General features: G+C 36.4%; 1 protein-coding gene across 1 annotated transcript in view; it reads right to left on the bottom strand.

Annotated features, from left to right (window-relative positions):
* LOC110033596 (DNA mismatch repair protein MSH1, mitochondrial) overlaps positions 1 to 18,118 on the bottom strand; it is a 158,333-nt gene that overhangs the window by 110,760 nt on the left and 29,455 nt on the right. The window contains 3 exon segments of the mRNA XM_020737633.1: positions 5,606 to 5,770; positions 11,338 to 11,423; positions 13,256 to 13,320. Coding sequence (XP_020593292.1) covers positions 5,606 to 5,770; positions 11,338 to 11,423; positions 13,256 to 13,320 — 316 coding nt within the window.

The following is an 18,118-nucleotide window of genomic DNA, read 5'->3' as shown; positions in this document are numbered from 1 at the left end:
ATATAGATTTTTTTTTTTTTTGAGAAAGGTCAAAGGCTAATATATTAAATAGAAAGAATGATACATATAGATTGTGTGGGAGGGCCCAAGCATGGCACCCTGCCCACACGATAACAACAAATGGTTCCAAAAAGAAAAAATACATAAAAATACATGAGAGACCTAAAGAAAAAACCAAAAAGTATCAAACTACATAGTATCAGTTAGCTAGAGAGTGACCCAATTTTGCCTTGCCTCTGCCTCGAGTTCTAGGTAAGGAGTCAGCTAATAAATTGGTAAGATGAGTGTCATTGTCAGTAGTAACCAATGTATCATTCAATAAGTTCTCGAGCTCGAGTCGGCCTCCATTCTTCTTCTTCCTCCTGGAATAGACCTGTCATTCCTCACCCGAAAAATTGTCCACCTGATCAGTAGAATGGTCTAAAGTGTGTCGGACATGTTTAGGTTGTTGAACATTAGAAGCAACTACTTGTTGTACCAGTTGATCTTTTTTTTTGGATCAAAGGAGCACTCTCGTGTGTCTTAGCATGTAAGTGAGCCTTCTTCAAAAACAGTTGGTGGTATAAACACGTTTGGATCTGTACTTGTAGTATGGTGTTCTTCATCAGGAGCTGCGGTGTTGGAAAGAGGATCGGGTTGCACCTTCTCAGCAGGGATGATAGATGGTTGATCTTTAGCGATATCCGCTATATGATGATGCAAACGATAGCAAATAGTAGAATTGTCGCCAAACATACTACAATGAGAGCAAAAAGAAGAGTGTGGTTCTATTTAAATATTTTGTCAATACCTGTTGTGAGTGGTGTCAATCCATACCTCATACGGAGTTGGTTGACTGGTATCTCTCTCAACTAACACACAAGTCACAGAGGGTATAGTGATAGCAAGCATAGAACTATCAACCTTGAGAGGCTTACCGTAAACATTTGCTGAGGAGTAGAGTCAACCTTGAGAGGCTTACCGTAAACATTTGCTGAGTAGACAAAATCTAAGTTGAACAGATGTAATTTTAACCCCAAAAACTTTATCCAAACAGGAATGATAGGGAACTCCGCTTTTGGATCAAAATCAATAGTCCACTTCAAAATTTTCATAAAACGGTTGTCGATCTTGATAACTTTTCGAGAAAAAAAGTGTGTAATCGGCATCGTGAGATAACTGAATAAGTATATGTCAACTATTAAGTAAACTAATATTCCAACTGCCCAACTGTTTCATATCAGAGAATGCTAAGATACTCGTACGCGTAACTAAAAAATGATATTAATCTTGAAGCACCTTAAATGGTATAATTTTTAGACGGTGCTCCTATTACGGTTGTACGGATATAAAATAATATTTGTATGAAATTCATATAGTAAGATTCATTGAATAGTATCTCAAAAGTTTATATTTATTTATTAAAAGCATGAGCATACATATTGATTTTATTTTGTCTTGAGTCACTATAGCTTAGTAGTGTGAGTATTTACTAGCTTCGGTTAGCTTATCGTTATTTTAAACTAATTTTTCAAGTATAATTAAGTAATTTTAAAGATAAGCAAAAGAAGGGAAAATATTTATAGAAAATAAATATGGGAAAGTTTAATTCTCACTGTCTAACCATCTGTTACAGTCTTGATTAATTTCTAGCTTTGGTATGGGTCATGGCAATGGGTCCTACATACTGAAATTACAATGGAGCAACAATGGCTTCTCCATAACATATTCTACACTCGTTGTGACGTGACGGGAAAGTAATGTAGTTTAATTATTAATAGAGAGAGATGCAAAAAAGCAACATCTAAGAAGATGATGGACAAATTGATTCTCACGACTCAGAGGTGTTCTCAGTCTTATTCCTTGACATGGTTGAAGTAGGAAAGACATTGATAGTAGATGCCTCGTAGAGTTTTTGATTGGAAACCAACTACAGAATTAGATGTATGACATGGTGCCCATGGGTTTCTGTCAACTTTTGTAAGGAGGCTGTGACAATTTGATCACAAGACTCGACACAATAGGAACAAAAACACATAATTCCTCACTAAGGATGGGAAGCGCATGGCGTAGAAAAATGTTTGTGGGATCAATTTAAGTGATGACTGCTAATAATAAGACCTAATAGCCGATTTCAGAGCAGCCAGTATAGATAAAGTTTTATGATATCATTTCAATAACTTACCATCATGGCAGCCACTGTTTGGGGACATTCAAGCTTCCCTCATTTTAGATCAAGTTGAACCAACCTTGGATTACTTTGGAAGCATTTAGCAGAATATATGTGACACGAAACCTCAGTTCAGTTAATTAGTGTACCCCCAGAAGATTGGACCGATATGGATGGCTAACTACAAGTGAGGGAAACTTCTAAAGTGTTTAAGAGAGCAACACAACCGACAGTGGGATCCTACTACTCATACAGCCGCAGTTGAAGAACCTTCAACCTAGAGGGTTATAGCAACTTTATTACCTTCAACGTCTCAGATATGATTCCATACTATGAGGAGATGGAAGCTTCAACAAATGAAGTTGAAGCTCCACAAAACCCGGGAGACTAACACAAGTGCTCCCTCCCTGGACCGGAAGAGGGAAACATCAAGGAAACTGGATTGATTCAGCAGAGCAAGAATAGAGGTTCGTCAACGCTCATTTAGGTTTAGTTGTCATACCCCAACTAACCCCCATAAAAGTCAATTGTGGTGTAATAGAGGCGGCTAAATCTCATGAGCACTAGTCCTGACTTGCAGGATCAAGACCCAGTAAGTGACTAACTAGTCTAGCAAAATCACTCAAACATAATTGATATATATTATTTCATAATTCATTAATATGCATATACTCAAAAATGTGAAAATCATATCATCAAAACATATATATCTATATAGAGTTGTTAAATCTAATAAAATAAAAATATGTACACAAAAAATTTTACAAGCTACCAAAACCATGAAATGTAAAAAATGTACAAGTCACACTTAACTACTCGCCATGGTGCGCCTTATCCCCTTCCTGAAAGTCGACAACATAGAATTAGCAGCAACGAGCTCAACAAAATAATAAATACTAAAATAAAATTTTATAAACAGAAAAGAAACAACATGCATGTTCATATGTAACTCATGCGCATGTACACAACACATGTCACAACATAGTATAATCATATAAAACATTTAAGAGAAAATGCATCCAATGTAAAAAAATATGATAACTGTATAAAACATGTAATCATCTATGCATGTGTAATCATAAGCATATTCATAAAAATAATCAATCCAATCATAGAAATGTCACTTACAATTGTATAACCCTTAATTATTTCCATGTTATTTATATCATTACGTTGTCACACAGCCCAAATGTCACATTAACTATTGATAAAGGTTGGGCCCTCCCAATATATCAATTATCAATAGTCATATGTTACCAACGTTTCCCTCCGTTTCATCACCGTTTGATCCCAAAAATATCCTAAGTTGTCTCTATCAGAATACCAGGAATTGGGAATCCTATCATTCTTTAGAATTCATACTTGTATGTATTCATATAATATCACTTGTGATAGTTTTAAATAATAATTCATATAACAAGCATTCATCTTAAGCATTTCATACATCATTAATAAGAATCATAGTAAATGAATATCTATGTTTGACACTACTTCTGTATAAAATATGATACCTACGAGCAATGATTCATAGAAATGTTCATCAGATTCATAACATGGTAAAAACATGCATTGTAAGGGACAAATCAAATTTGCATTCATACAGTCTATGAATGTATTCATTCACAATATGCAGAAAATTTTAAATGAAATTGTGTCAACAATTAATCACATGAAAACCTATAGAGAGATATTTTTTTTAAGTTTGCACATAATTATTTTACATGATTTGACAGAGCAACCCTACGACTAGTTTCCCCAAACACACATAGAACTCATTGCATAGTGTAAACAATCTAGAAATCACAATTTCAAGAAATCTTGGCTTATCTCATGATTTAACCTTAAACATAATTCACAAATTCTTACCTCAAATGGGTTTCCTTGCATAAATCTACCCTGAAAGTTTTTCTATTTCCTTCCTTCCTATCTTCCTTCCACTCTTCTTCGTCGATTTCCTATTAACGGTCCAATCCGAAAGACAAAATCATAATCACATCTTCAGACACTTCACTGCCTCTCACTACAGTGATGAGGAATGAAAAAGTACACTGGTTCATGGCAAATGTCAAAAAAAAAAGCATAAGAAATGTCACAAATATCTTTAAAGGTCTCCTAACCAATAGGATTCTCCACAAAGCTTCCAACCACAAATTCCAGTACTCTATCGTCATCAGTTATGCACCTGCTATAGGGATCAAGCTGCGGAACCTTCTAGGAGTGCGAAACCGAGAACAATAGAGGGAAAAATTAAGAGAAATGCGGCAATTTAATGTTATCCCATCAATTCTCAGCTACTCGATCAATCTCACAGCTGATAATGGTGAAAAAAAGTCAGTGGCTACAGTGATGATGCGGGAAATTAGGAAATTTATTCGGATTAATTAAAATTAACTAACCTGGTAACCTCATAATTTTATATCTTCTCATATGTTAAATTCATGTTTGGTGCTATATATCAAATTGTTCAATTCGACATGTAGAACTTCATAAAATTGCTTCGATTGAATTCTGAGAGATTCATAATTTGAGGTATAGCTGGAATTTGTCAAATTGGGTGTTACACTAAGGCTTGATGCCCAATACGAGTGGGGTACCCTTTTGTTACTCTGGAATTATATATATGTACTTTGTTGAGTTTAGGTGACTTTTATGTATGTTTTTTTCAATATAACAATCTATGTCTCCGATTCTCTCTTATAGGGCTGCATCCAAAGACAGTGTTCCGGTTAAAGCTTGTCAGAGGTGGAAGAAAAGACCTCACAAAAATGAGGTCAACAATCCATCGCTTCATTGCCGCAATCGATGCAGCCATCCAAGACAGCAATATTTATTGTCTTTCCTGCAACCCCTCTCTCCCCAAGGTCACCATCCCCTCTCGTCACTGCAGGAACCACTGGAAAGCCTCCTTGCTGTCCTCCTGCCCTTACCACCCCTCCAGCCAGCAATTCTCCCTCCCCAGCCAATCACACAACCGCCAAATACTCCCTTCACTGCTGCTCCTACTGTCCTTGCGGGTCAGCAACTCCCCACCACGCGAAGCCACCCCTTTACCCTGCAGTCCAGCCACTCCACTGCAGCCCCATCTTCCTACCGTACAAAGCTCCACCACTTCACATCTTCACAACCTCCTACTCACCACCAACCTCCCATACATCCCTGCATAACCACTCACCTTCCCCTTTGGTATACCTCTAATTTAGTTGAATATTGTGTTTGGTATCATGATTTCCATATTTATTGGTCGTAATTGTCTTTTTTTTTTTCAGTAACAATATATGTTACCTATTGTTATTTTCGTTAACTCCGGCATCAGGTGATATGTATGTAAATGCACCAATATAAATAAGCTGAACAACCAGAAATACAATTTCATTCAGGAAACCTAATACCAGAGAATTTAAACTGCATCCAAACAATCTACGAGTATGGGTATATAAGAGCTTACTAAGCGCCAACCTGAAGAATTATTTCTCAGGGAAGTGTGAAGATATAAATGGTGGCATTGACGTGTGCGGAGTTTTGTAACAATAGCCTCTTCTGTAAGCCCATCCTCCTCAGAAAACGTTTTCATGGGTTCAAGCACTGATATCATGCAATACCCTTTTGCAGACCGTGATATACCTGCCAAAACAAAAGAAAAGGAAAATATAAGACCTAATGTTGCTAGAACGCCATGGAACGGAACACTTTTGAAAGTAACTAAAAATATATACCAAAAATGTTCCTGGAACGGAACACTTTTGAAAGTAACTAAAAATATACACCAAATACATGCACTTGAATAACATATCATAGGAGTGCTAAAAAAAAGGTGGAGCCACAGAAAATGACAAGCTTTTCCAAAAAAACATTAAATCAGGCAACACAGATAATTACAATGCACTGAAAAATAAAAAATAAAAAATAAAAAGGCCTGCACCGGTACAAGTAGATACACGCAACCAACACAGATAATTACAATGCACTGAAAAATAAAAAGGCCTGCACTGGTACAAGTAGATACACGCAACAAAAAAAAAGAGATCTAAAAAGCAAACCATTTTCCTAAAGAACTGGGCAATAAGTGCAGTTGCTATTCCTTTCTCATAGTTTCTTCGCAATGATTCAGTTCGACTATACCTATACATAAAAATGTGTCAGACTGAATTTTTCAGCTAGACGACCCAAGGCCAGGATGACCCAAAGCCTGGACGAACCGAGGCCAGGATGATACAAGCCTAGACTACCCAAAACCTAGACGACCCGAGACGAGGACTACCTGAGTCTAGGAAAACTCGAGGCGAGGACGAACCGACACTTGGAATACCCAACTTCTAGACGACCCGAGGTCAGGACGACCTGAAACCTGGACAACCTTAGGCAAGGACAACCCAAGGCTAAGAAGACCCAACATGTCCGAGTTGAAGGCGTATACATGCAAAATACCTAAAATAACATATACAACCCTCATTAAAAAAGGGTTAGGAATATAATATATTCATATTGTAATATATTATGTATAAATAGGGGATCATTTCATGTAAAAGGGACAGTTTTTTTTTCTTATTTCTCCCATGTATCGAAAATATTTTATTATTTTAAAAGGGTTACAAGAGTTCGGAATACCCCCAATTTGTTTCAAAAAGAGTAGTTATGCCTCCCTCTGTCTCTACCCCCCTCCCTCTCTCCTTTCTAACACTTTAATCCCTTGAGATATGATTCAGGGATAAATCTGGATTCAACATCCAAAAAGCTGTGGTGAGTGTGGATTATGGCACCAACAAGAAAAAAGCAACACAAATAGAACCAAGAATTACATTCGATCGAGCTAGACCTAATCGATGCAATTTAGACGACCAGCAGCCTAAACAACTAGCAACCTGGAAAAACCACGATTTGGACGACTAGCAGCCTAGACGATGACCAGCATCATGGACGATCAGCGGTCTGTACGTCTTGTGGCAATAAAATGCGCTTTTGTTCCAACTCATATATCTCATTCATAAAATTGATATGTAAAACTTTTCTAATTATGTGCATAATCTTAGGTCCGACTAAAACTCGAAGAACGTTGAAAGTTCTATGTAATAGATGGTCAAAATCTGACTAATGCTCGGGAAACTGAAGGAGTTCATGTGTTACGAAGTTTAACCAACACTCAAGGAACTTGAACCCAAGCAGTAAGACCGACAAAAGCCAAATGTTTGATCAGCGGAATGCACAAAGAACTAGCCAGCAACGCTCATGCATCCTGACCTGTCTTCAAACTTGAATCAGATAAGGCTCTGGAAGTGCTTCCCTACCCAATAGTGGTAAGCTCCACAAAATGTACCGAAGAAATCACCCCACGAGTCGCGGCAGTCAACCCCACAAAAACAACGACAAGATCTGGTTAATAAACCTAACATAAGGGATAGTCCATCCAAGGCGAAGATCCGACCAACCAGCTGAGACTCAGAACATTAATACACGAGTCGAGCATCAACAACCCAAAAATCGAGGACAGCGCAAGTCGTTCGATCGTTACAAAATCCTCAAAATGACCGATAGCAATGCAAAACATCTAATTGGTATTTAATACCAAAAACCGACCCATCAATCATCATAAGTCTAGTGTTTGTCACAAGCAAAATAGGACACCTAATAAGAGAAAAAACACAAACAAAAATAAAAACGGAAAGAGAACTTCACTTTATTTTAAGGTTGAAAATTTTGTATAGAATTTCCTATATGTTTAATCGCAAATGTTCAAAATGAAAAGAAAATTTTTGTAGGTTTCAAATAATGCCGACAACCAGGTTAGATCAGTTGATTGACAAATATCGACCAAGCCAGACACCAAGAAAGCCTAGCTGACCGAATCAGTCCTACCGACCCGAAGATCTTAAGAGAGCACTTCAGAGTCATCAAAAAACGAAGGAAGTTCATTTTTTCAATTGTTGATTAGGAGTAGACCTGATAACATTTTTTGCATTAAAATTCCCTCACTCTTATGGCAATTTTGTCTTCAAGAAGAGAATCGAGGAAATAAAATATGTAAATAAAAAATCTGACAAAATAACCCGAAGCTTGAACGATCCTAAGCCAGGACAACCTGAAGCCTGAGCGACCCGAAGATTGGATGACCCGAGGTCAGGACGACCTAAAGCCACTACTTTTTCCTAAGTGTTATATTTTCTTTTTTTTTTTTTGGACTCCAGAACTCTTAGTAAACCAAAGGAAAAATCAAAGCATTAATTCATTTTGTTGAATGGCTAGTAAATGATTTTGAATCTAGATAACTATACTTGAACTCAAAACTTAAGGCTAGTGTTATAGTGAAAACATAATTAAATGAATGTAGAGTATTGAAAAATAAATGTAACGCACGCATGCACGCAACAACAACAACAACAACAAAACCTTTTATCCCACTAAGTGGGGTCGGGTACATGAATCATTTTTCTCCATTGCGTCCTATTTAGTGTCATATTTTCATTTAATTAAAATAAATTAAGATCATTTTTTATACATGCTCAACAAGTATTTTTAGGTTTACTTCAGCCTTTCTTAGCATAAGTTGAATCTAAAATAAAACATCTACTCTTATAAACATCTACTCTTATAATCGGATCATCAGATGATCAATGTTTAATGTGACCAAACCATCTAAGACGACTCTGATTTTGTCTGTCGCTGGAGCTACACCAACCCTGTCATTGATATATTCAATTCGCATTTTGTCTCTAAGTGTAAAGCCGCTCATCGACCTAATCATTCTCATCTCGGCAACAGTTAACTTAGTTTTTTGCTTCTCTTTTAAAGGTCAACATTCAACGCCATATAGCACTGCAGGTCTCACCACCATCTTATAAATTTTTCCTTTCAGTCTAAGCAGTACATTTCTATCACAGAATCGGCCTGAAGCATTCCTTCACTTCAACCCTTGCATTCTACTAATAACATCCCTATCAATATCACCATCACGTTGAACAATAGACACGAGATATCTAAAGTGTTCACATCTTTTAATAATTTGATCATACAAAGTTACATTTCTGTCACTAGAGATACTACTACTAAATTTATATTTCATGAATTTAGTTTTAGTTCTACTCGAATGAAGGCCTTTAGACTCTAAGGTAGACCTCTATAGTTCAAGTTTTTCCTGAGCTTTTTCTCTTGTCTTATCCACGAGGACATCATCAACAAAAAGCATACACCAAGGTACATCCTCCTGTAAGTGTCCAGTAAGACCATCCATAACTGAAGCAAAAAGATATGGGCTTAAAGCCAATCCCTGATGTAAGCCAACAGAAATAGGAAAATATTTGGCCAATCCTCCTTCTGTTCGAACACAAGTAACAGTTCTACTATACATATCTTTAATGACTTGAATATAAGTCATATCAACATCTTTATTCTCAAGAACTCCCCAAAAGATATCTCTTGGAACCTTATCGAAAGCTTTTTCTAAATCAATAAAAAACATATGTAGATCCTCCTTATTATCTCTGAACTTCTCCATCAGATCTCTCAATAAATCCAAATTAATTATGAGAAATCTTTGTAAGACGTCTTAAACTATGTTCAATTACCCTCTCCAACAATTTTAAAGTATGACACATCAACTTAATCCCTCTATAATCGGCACACTCTTGTGCATCCCCTTTATCTTAAAAATGAGGACCAAAATACTCTTCCTCCACACCTCAGACATCTTTTTAGTTTTTAAAATAATATTAAGGAGTTTACTAAGCCAAGAAACTCCCAAATCTCCTAAATATTTTCACACTTCAATTGGGATATCATCAGGACCTACAGACTTTTCACCCTTGGTTTTCTTTAAAGCCTCCTTAACTTCCTTTTTACTAAAGCGACGGTAAAAATGTAACATTTTATTATTATTAACGATATTAAAATCACTAAGGTCGGTCATATTTCAATGAGATTTCTTTCCAGAGTCAGTTTCATCAAACATACTCATTGGATGTGCCTAGCAGAGTACAAGTGGGAGAAGCAAGTTACAAATTTAATGGCTTGAGGCTTGGTTTGTGAGAATACATGTCTATTCGCAGTTTCAGCTCTGATTGTGCAAAAAATTAATTATTTATTCTATCACTGCAAGCTTTGGGATGATTATTATGTTTCAAAGTTGCTTGGAATAAGCGTGAGCATAGATTTTGTAGTGGAGTTGCCTTAGACAGCCAAACAATGACATTATTATGATGATGGTAAAATGATTCCAGCAGATTCTTAAGAAAAAAAAAACAAAAATCCTACTTGAGGAGAATGACAGAGAAGCTCCTAGTCAAAAAGTTTTGTGCTTCAGGATCGTTGAATCCAGCAGAATCACAGAATCCCGCGATCTGAAACTTCTATAATCACGGGAAGCCTAACCGAGCGAATTATATTATGTTGCCCAATTCAGTGAGAATTAGTTCCTTTCATTGCTTATTTCCTGATTTGTTCTTACTTCTAAGTAGGCTATTAGCTTGAGGGATTTTATATATTTTCTTTTTCTGTTTTGAGAGACTTTTGATCGTTGTTATTATTTTTGAAGAATTTATTCTTTGTTTTATGCTCTTCGAAGTGTTGTATCATCTTCCTTTCATAAGTTGTTTACTTGTATCTTGCTCAAGAATAGGTGGTGTACCCTTCTCACCAAACCGTTCAACCATTGTCCTCAACCCAGACAACAACTAAACTCCCCCAATTTGTTGTCCAACAATAGACTTTACCTAATCTCTTCTTCCAAACAATGTCGACTGCCCCTATCCTCCCACTGGGACTAGTCCACAACTACCTCCCTAAAAAAACCATTTCCTAATCACCTTCTAGGAGCCCTAGAAGGGCATCAACTACCCCCAACTTTCATACCTCACCAAGGACATCTAGATTAATTAAGCACCACAAACATTAAGATCATCATGTGGAGATATGAATTTACCAATGGATGGGCAAGTTAGCGGCCTAGTTGAGAGTAGGTGGAATTGAGGGAGCATCATAGTTTCAATTTTCAAATGATTCATGGAGTTTTAAGATTGCAAGCTTGATAAAAGAAAAACCATACATCTATGAAGCACTATTGTCAACACAAGATAAAACGTAGCTTTTTACCAAGATGGCAAAGGCTTGGGAAAAGATAATATAAAAAATTAACATGGAAATGGAATGGGAAAAAATAATATAAAAATCAACATAATATCCATAAGACATATAAGGTTTACCAATTACAGGCATAGGTTCCGGAAAATCGACATCATGATCAGCTGCAGAAAGCCCAAAGACGTATGGGCTACCAGGATGTGCATGGCTGCAAAAGAAAGCAGTAATTTATTAAAACATTAATATGAGATAGAAATATAATTATTTTTATGCTAGTATGCTTTGCAGGAAAGCCTGTGGTAGATGTTCAGAAATTACTCAAGCAAGGTTGGCCTAGAAGCAAAGTCAATTCTCAAGTTCTGCGATAAAAATGCAGACTATTCTGCCAACCCCTAACTCATTGCCAAACACTTTATAGGGGAAGAAAACAAAAGTAATTTTTGGAACCAAGCTTCACAATAATTTAAAAAGCATTGATACAGCAGTCGCCCTTAGTTCTGCTCTAATTATACCCAATTATAAGAATGTTTGTCAGAAAATACTACACTAAAGAAACTAAAAACTCATTGAGGAAACAGAACAGGTATGATTATTTTTCCTTTGGTCTCTTATAGTTAATGACTAAGCAAATTATGGAAATGAACTTATTAGTCAACAACCAAGAGTGTTTTCATATGTTCTCGTAACATGCACTAATAACTATTTTCATTAATTAATTATTCATATTGATTATGTAAATTAGATATAAATAAGATTACTAGTGATAAATTAAAGTTATAATTAAGGTAACTAAAATTTCAAAAATATTAAAATATTTTGATAATTATGTGCAGGATAAATAACAAACTTAATAATTAACAAAGTAGACAAATCTTAGATTTTATTAAAGCTACTTATAAACTAATTATAGCTTGCAAAATTATCATTAAGTTAGGTTATTATTTTATCATAATAGTATGACCTAGTATGGTAAGCTAAATAATAAACTAGTTAAAAATAATTGTCCATTAATTATTTCATTAAAGTAATTGGATATGAAATAAACTTTACTTAAAATAAGTAAAATTTTATCAGCACTTTGATAATCAAGCCTAAAATGATAAATTAATAAACAAATAGGCCAGAGTAATTGATATTTGAGGAACTATTTAGGTTAACTAAAGATTAATTCAAGTTTTTAATTAAATTTTAAATATTTTTAATTTCAATTATATATTATTGAGAGCTTAAATGATAACATGATATTTAATCAAAATCAGTCTATCAGTGATGCCAAAATCTTACGAAGTACAAAACAAGCCTAACAAAAAAAAGAGAAAAGAAGAAAAATAAAGAGATAAGCTTAGAGAGAACAAGTAGATTTGACCTTTAAGTAAATCAGAATAAGTACAAATCTATCAGCTCATACTCTATTACCAAGATTGGTTAATGTTGTAATAAATAATAATTTATGCCAATTAAATACAGATTATTTTTCTATTAATCTTTCATTTCCATATGCATTTTCTACTTTTATTTGAAACAAGAAAAAAGATAAAACATGAAACATGATTTTTTTTTTAACAGAAAACAAAACAAGCAAAACCAAATCAAAAAGAAAACAAAACAAACCCTAATATGGCCTCTGTTCTATAAAAGTAGCAAGAAGGTGTGGGCCAGAGGGATAACCACTAAGGCATCAACAATAAAAACACCTGACAACGAAAAATATTTTAAGCAAGCATAAACCATATTGAGGGGATTAGTGCAGTAATGAGAAATTGGCCTGAATTTCAATGCTTAATAAATCTAAAAAAGGAGGAAAACAAGAATCAATGGATACAATATAAAAATAGACAATAGTGACAATGCCCACACAAAAGGCCCTAAAAAAGAATAAAATTCAACATATTAACTAGGACAAAGAAATTTTGCTACAGCCTTTTTCTTAGTTACATAAATAGGCTACACCTTTCAACTATGAAACATAAATAAACGCATAAATGTCGAGTGATATTTTTCACTCAAGGAAAAATGAAGTAATCACTAACAAATAATTACCCAGAAATAAATCGACCTTTACGTGAACGAGCTTGAATGGGAGCTTGCACCTCTTCAACAATGCACTGAAAAAGGAATTAAACATTACCAAAAATCAATAGTGGCTTTTACAGGGGGTTTAAATTTATGTAAGAAGTAACTACAAACAAATGCATCCATGAGATTAGAAAAGGAAACTAGTCACTAAACATAATATGATCATCATAAAACACAAAATAATACAGCATTAAGCATATAGAATACGATAATTACAAAAGCTAATGGAAGCTACACGGAATTTCTGGTCTCTACATTCAATGTATAATAAGAATCTACTTCAAGGAAAAGCCACCGACTTGAATACAAGGCATGAGGGTATAGCATTAATGTTTCGTAACTAAACTATGACATGTTCACTTGTTATCATTCTTTTTGTAGTTGAGGCATGAGGGTGTGGCATTAATGCTTCATAACTAAAATATGGCCCGTTCACTTGTTATACTTCTTTCGCAGTTGAGGTTGAGATATAGTGTCACAATGTTACATAAGATTTTAAATGCAAAATTGTAATCTCATAGAGTAAAATGAGTTGAATCCTTGAAAGAAAAGCACTTTTATTTTATTTTTTATTTTTGTCTTCCGAGATTAAATGTCTTGCGAACTTGAACATCAACAATACTAACATGCATTGTGTAATAACTTGCAACTATATATATATTATTTTTTTATTTTTCTCTAAAAAAGCCCAAGGGCTAATATATTAAAAAGAAAACGATACAGTTGTGTGAGTAGGCCCAAAAGAAGACACCCAACCCACACGGTACAACACACACAAAAATCCCAAAAAAAGAAATGATACTTATAAGATCAAAAAAACCAAAACCTAAGGACGACCCAATTTAGTCATGCATCTGCCTCTAGTTCTCAAAAAACCTAAGGACGACCCAATTTAGTCATGCATCTGTCTCTAGTTCTCAAAAGGGAGTCAACTAACAAATTGGTGAGGTGCGTACCATTATCTGAAGTAACCAAAGTATCATCCATTAGATTTCTGAGCTCAAGTAGATCTCCATTATTCTTCTTTCTCCTGGATGTGTAAACCTATCAATCCTCATCCAAAGATTGACTCATTTCTTACTCGTTCGGATTAGGTGGTAGAATCATAGTAGAAAGATTGTCAATTGTTGTAACCACAATAGGTTCTAATGTGTGTGAAGTATGAGTAGTCACCTCTGCACCGGATACTTCCTGAAAATGAGGAGCTGCAAGGTTCTCCTGATTATCGGTCCGAACACTATTCTTTGTAGGTAAGGATCCTTCAGTCTTGTTTTCAATAAGGTTGCCCAGCATAGCCATCCGGCATCACATCAATCGCAGAAACAGAAACAGTATTGTCGGGGTGGGGGTCCACAGGGGCAATTAAATCAGATACAAATTCCTGTCTTGTGGTAATTTCCTCCACAGGTGGAGCAGATGTGTCCAGAGCAGTGGGGTTAGACCCATCCTTATTCAATTGAGCTTTAGGTTTCAAATTAGGATAGAGCCTGTGACATTTATCAAGGGTATGCCCAAATATCTTACAGTGGGTACAATTTGTTGTCAATATCCATTATGAGTTGTGTCACGCCAGACTTCAATAATATCAGGTAAAATAATACCCTTTTTCCACAAGTATTCTGGCTACAGAAGACCTGGTTAGATTGAAGATAGGTAGATCTAGTTTCATAGGATCCCCAAGTATGGTCCCAATAGAGTACCCAATAGAGTAGAGAACTTTGATGATTAAAGAAATGCAGCTTGAGACCAGGTAAACTAAATCATGCCAATACAGTGGGAGATTCATGATTTGGTTCAAAATCAGGAGACCACTTGAGTAACTTCATTAACTTTCCTGCAATGTTAAGATATTTTTTAGAGAAAGTCCGAGCGTAGTCTTCAGTCACGGTTTACTGAATCAATACATGTCTCTCATCAAAGAGTCTCACTTTCCACTTGCCTACTAGTTTGAGATCATCAAAACCCTTTCTGATAACTTCCAAAAATGGGTGTCACCACTGAAATTTTTCAATAAGAACAAACTTGCAGTTCTCAGACAGAGTTGAAATTTCTAAATCAGAGAAAAAGAGCGTTGTTTTCCCACCTTTTCTACTCGCTTTCTTAACAAAAGAACAATCACCTATACCATCACGACAATCCTTATAACTTGAGAGGAAGACAACAGTAGACTTCACCATATGATTACCCACCACGTGGGCGAATAAGGCTTTGTCAGGTTCAACCGAAGGAGGGAGCACCAGCAAAGCAGGGACAGTCCACTTGCTACGATGTTCCGATATAAGCGCAGTAGGCAAAAAACGGCGTCAAACCGCAAAAAGCGAGCCAGAGAACGAAACCTTCAGCCTGTAGACGACGAAGCCGAAGGCCAGAAGACGCACCAGAAACGCAAACCCTTCAATTCTGTTTCGAGCACGAGAGAGAACGAAACGTCCGTGCCCAGAAACCAACCTTCAACGAGCGGCAAGCACGACGAAGGACAACGGACTAGGTGCAGCATGACGAAGCTCTCTAAAACAAACGAAGCACTAAACAAGACGACGGAAGATGAAACAGAGGAAGTCAGGCGCGAACTCCTTCGAGCATGAAGTCACCGTAGCAGACGCTAGGGTTCGCCGTGAGTCGAAACCCTAGCAGAGCCGATAGCAGGAGAAGACGACGCCATTAGATTATATATATATATAACTATTTAATATGCGTATTCTTCCTTCTTGCTCGGCTCTGCTAGGGTTTCGCTCGATGGCAAACCCTAGCAACAGTTACAGCTTCGTTGATTCCTCTCTGACGTTTTCGTGCTCGATTATGTTCGTCTCCCCCGCTTCTTCTCCGGCTCTGAGATGAGGCTCGTCCCCCGTCTTCCTGTCTCGAGATTTCCAGGCTCTGTGGCTCCTCTACAGCCGGTCTCGCGGGTACCACTCAAGTGTTCTGCGGCTTCGTCTCGCCGGTACAACTCGTGATTTATGCGGCTTCTCTGCGCTCGTCCCACCTGTCTCACAGCATCCTCTCTTTTTTAGCTTCGGCTATTTCAACCAGATTTTTCCCTCATTTATCAGAGCTGATTTGTTTTCTAAACGCCACACCTACCTTTGAGGATAGCTTCGGACAAATCGTATGCAGTTGCCCTTGCGGGTGTCCGTGCCTCAGGCACACCAACATCGTCATGTTTCCCTCCTTCGTTTGAGAGGGCGGAGGACATCAAGAAACCTGGTAGAATAATGAAAAATTTGCCATCTTTTTTACAGAAGCTGAAGGTATTCAACTTGCTTCCTCCTGTCGTCTGAATTTAGTTGGGAAATTTCTATATAGTCATCCTAAAATGGAGCTCATTAGCAAAGAATTTGAACTTATGCGCCTTGTTTGAGAATGAAAAATTGGAATATTAGATGGGAGACACATTATTATTCAAATTAGTAATGAAGAAGATTACATGCACTTATTTGCTAGAAGAATAATATGGATTGATAACAGAGCAATAAAGATTCTGAAATGTTCTGTAGATTTTGACCACAAACGGAACCGTCAATCATTCTGATTTGGATTCGTCTCCTTGGACTGAAATTTTCAATGAAGATTCTGAAATGTTCTGTGGATTTTGACCACAAATGGAACCGTCAATCATTCTGATTTGGATTCATCTCCTTGGACTGAAATTTCATTATTTTTCTCAAAAAGTATAGTACTCTATTGCCTCAGCTTATGGGAAGCCACTCGAAGCAGACATTCCTACTTTTAATATGTCTCGTCCTTCTGAAGCCAGAGTACTTGTTGAAAGAGACATCACTTCATCCGCTTTTGAGGAAATCTGGTTGGACACACAACACCATGGATATTGACAGAAGGTAGAGATTGAACATTTTCCGTCGTATTGTTCGAACTATCGTATGTTCGAACACTCCAGTTCTCAATTGTCACCATCTACACCCCCAACTCAGGCTAAAAAAGCAAACTGCTCCGTTAAAGGTTGTGATTTACACTCCTCCTGGCTCCTCCTGATCAGCTCCAAGTTTTTGACACTATTGATCATCAGAAGGATACCCCGGACGACGCCACTATCCCTGCAGTCAATATGACAATCATACAGTCCCCAGGTGTAGCTTTCTCGTCTTTGGAACCCCCTATCGTGGGGGAGAGGGAGTTTCCTCATACCCCGCCTGCCCTATAACCTATCACTGATAATAAATGTGGAAATACTTCTACTGCTTCACTAAGATGTTAATGTTACTCAGGCTCATGGGGATCATGATGTGCAACGACCTCCACCTGTCCGACCACCTTTGGAATCTACTAATCAGATGAGTCAATCATCGGATGAGGAATGCAGGTCTACACATCCAAGAGGAAGAAGTAGAATGAAGATCTACTTGAGCTCAGGAATCTGATGGATGATAGTTTGGTTACTACGTGCAATGGTACTCAACTTACCAAATTATTAGCCGGCTCACTTCCGAGAACAAGAGGCAAGAGACTAAAGTGGGACGTCCCTAGCTCTTTTATGCTCTTTTGTGGCTTTTTGGTTTTTTACCTTTATGTATCTTTGCTTTATCTGAATTTTGTGTGTTGTATTGTATGAGTTGGGCTTTGTTTTAGGCCCTCTCATATAACATTTTTGTATCTTTTTCATATTAATATATTTTTCTAATATATATATATATATGTATGTATATATATATATACATACATATATATATATACATACATATATATATATACATACATATATATATATATGTATGTATATATATGTATGTATGTATGTATAACTATTTAATTTAAAATAATAAAAATAATATTATTATTAAAATATAAATAATTTCCTATAATTATTTAAAT

This window comes from Phalaenopsis equestris, unplaced genomic scaffold (assembly GCF_001263595.1).
Source record: "Phalaenopsis equestris unplaced genomic scaffold, ASM126359v1 Scaffold001231, whole genome shotgun sequence".
NCBI classification, from domain to species: domain Eukaryota; kingdom Viridiplantae; phylum Streptophyta; class Magnoliopsida; order Asparagales; family Orchidaceae; genus Phalaenopsis; species Phalaenopsis equestris.
This window is presented reverse-complemented; position numbering and strand designations above follow the sequence as displayed.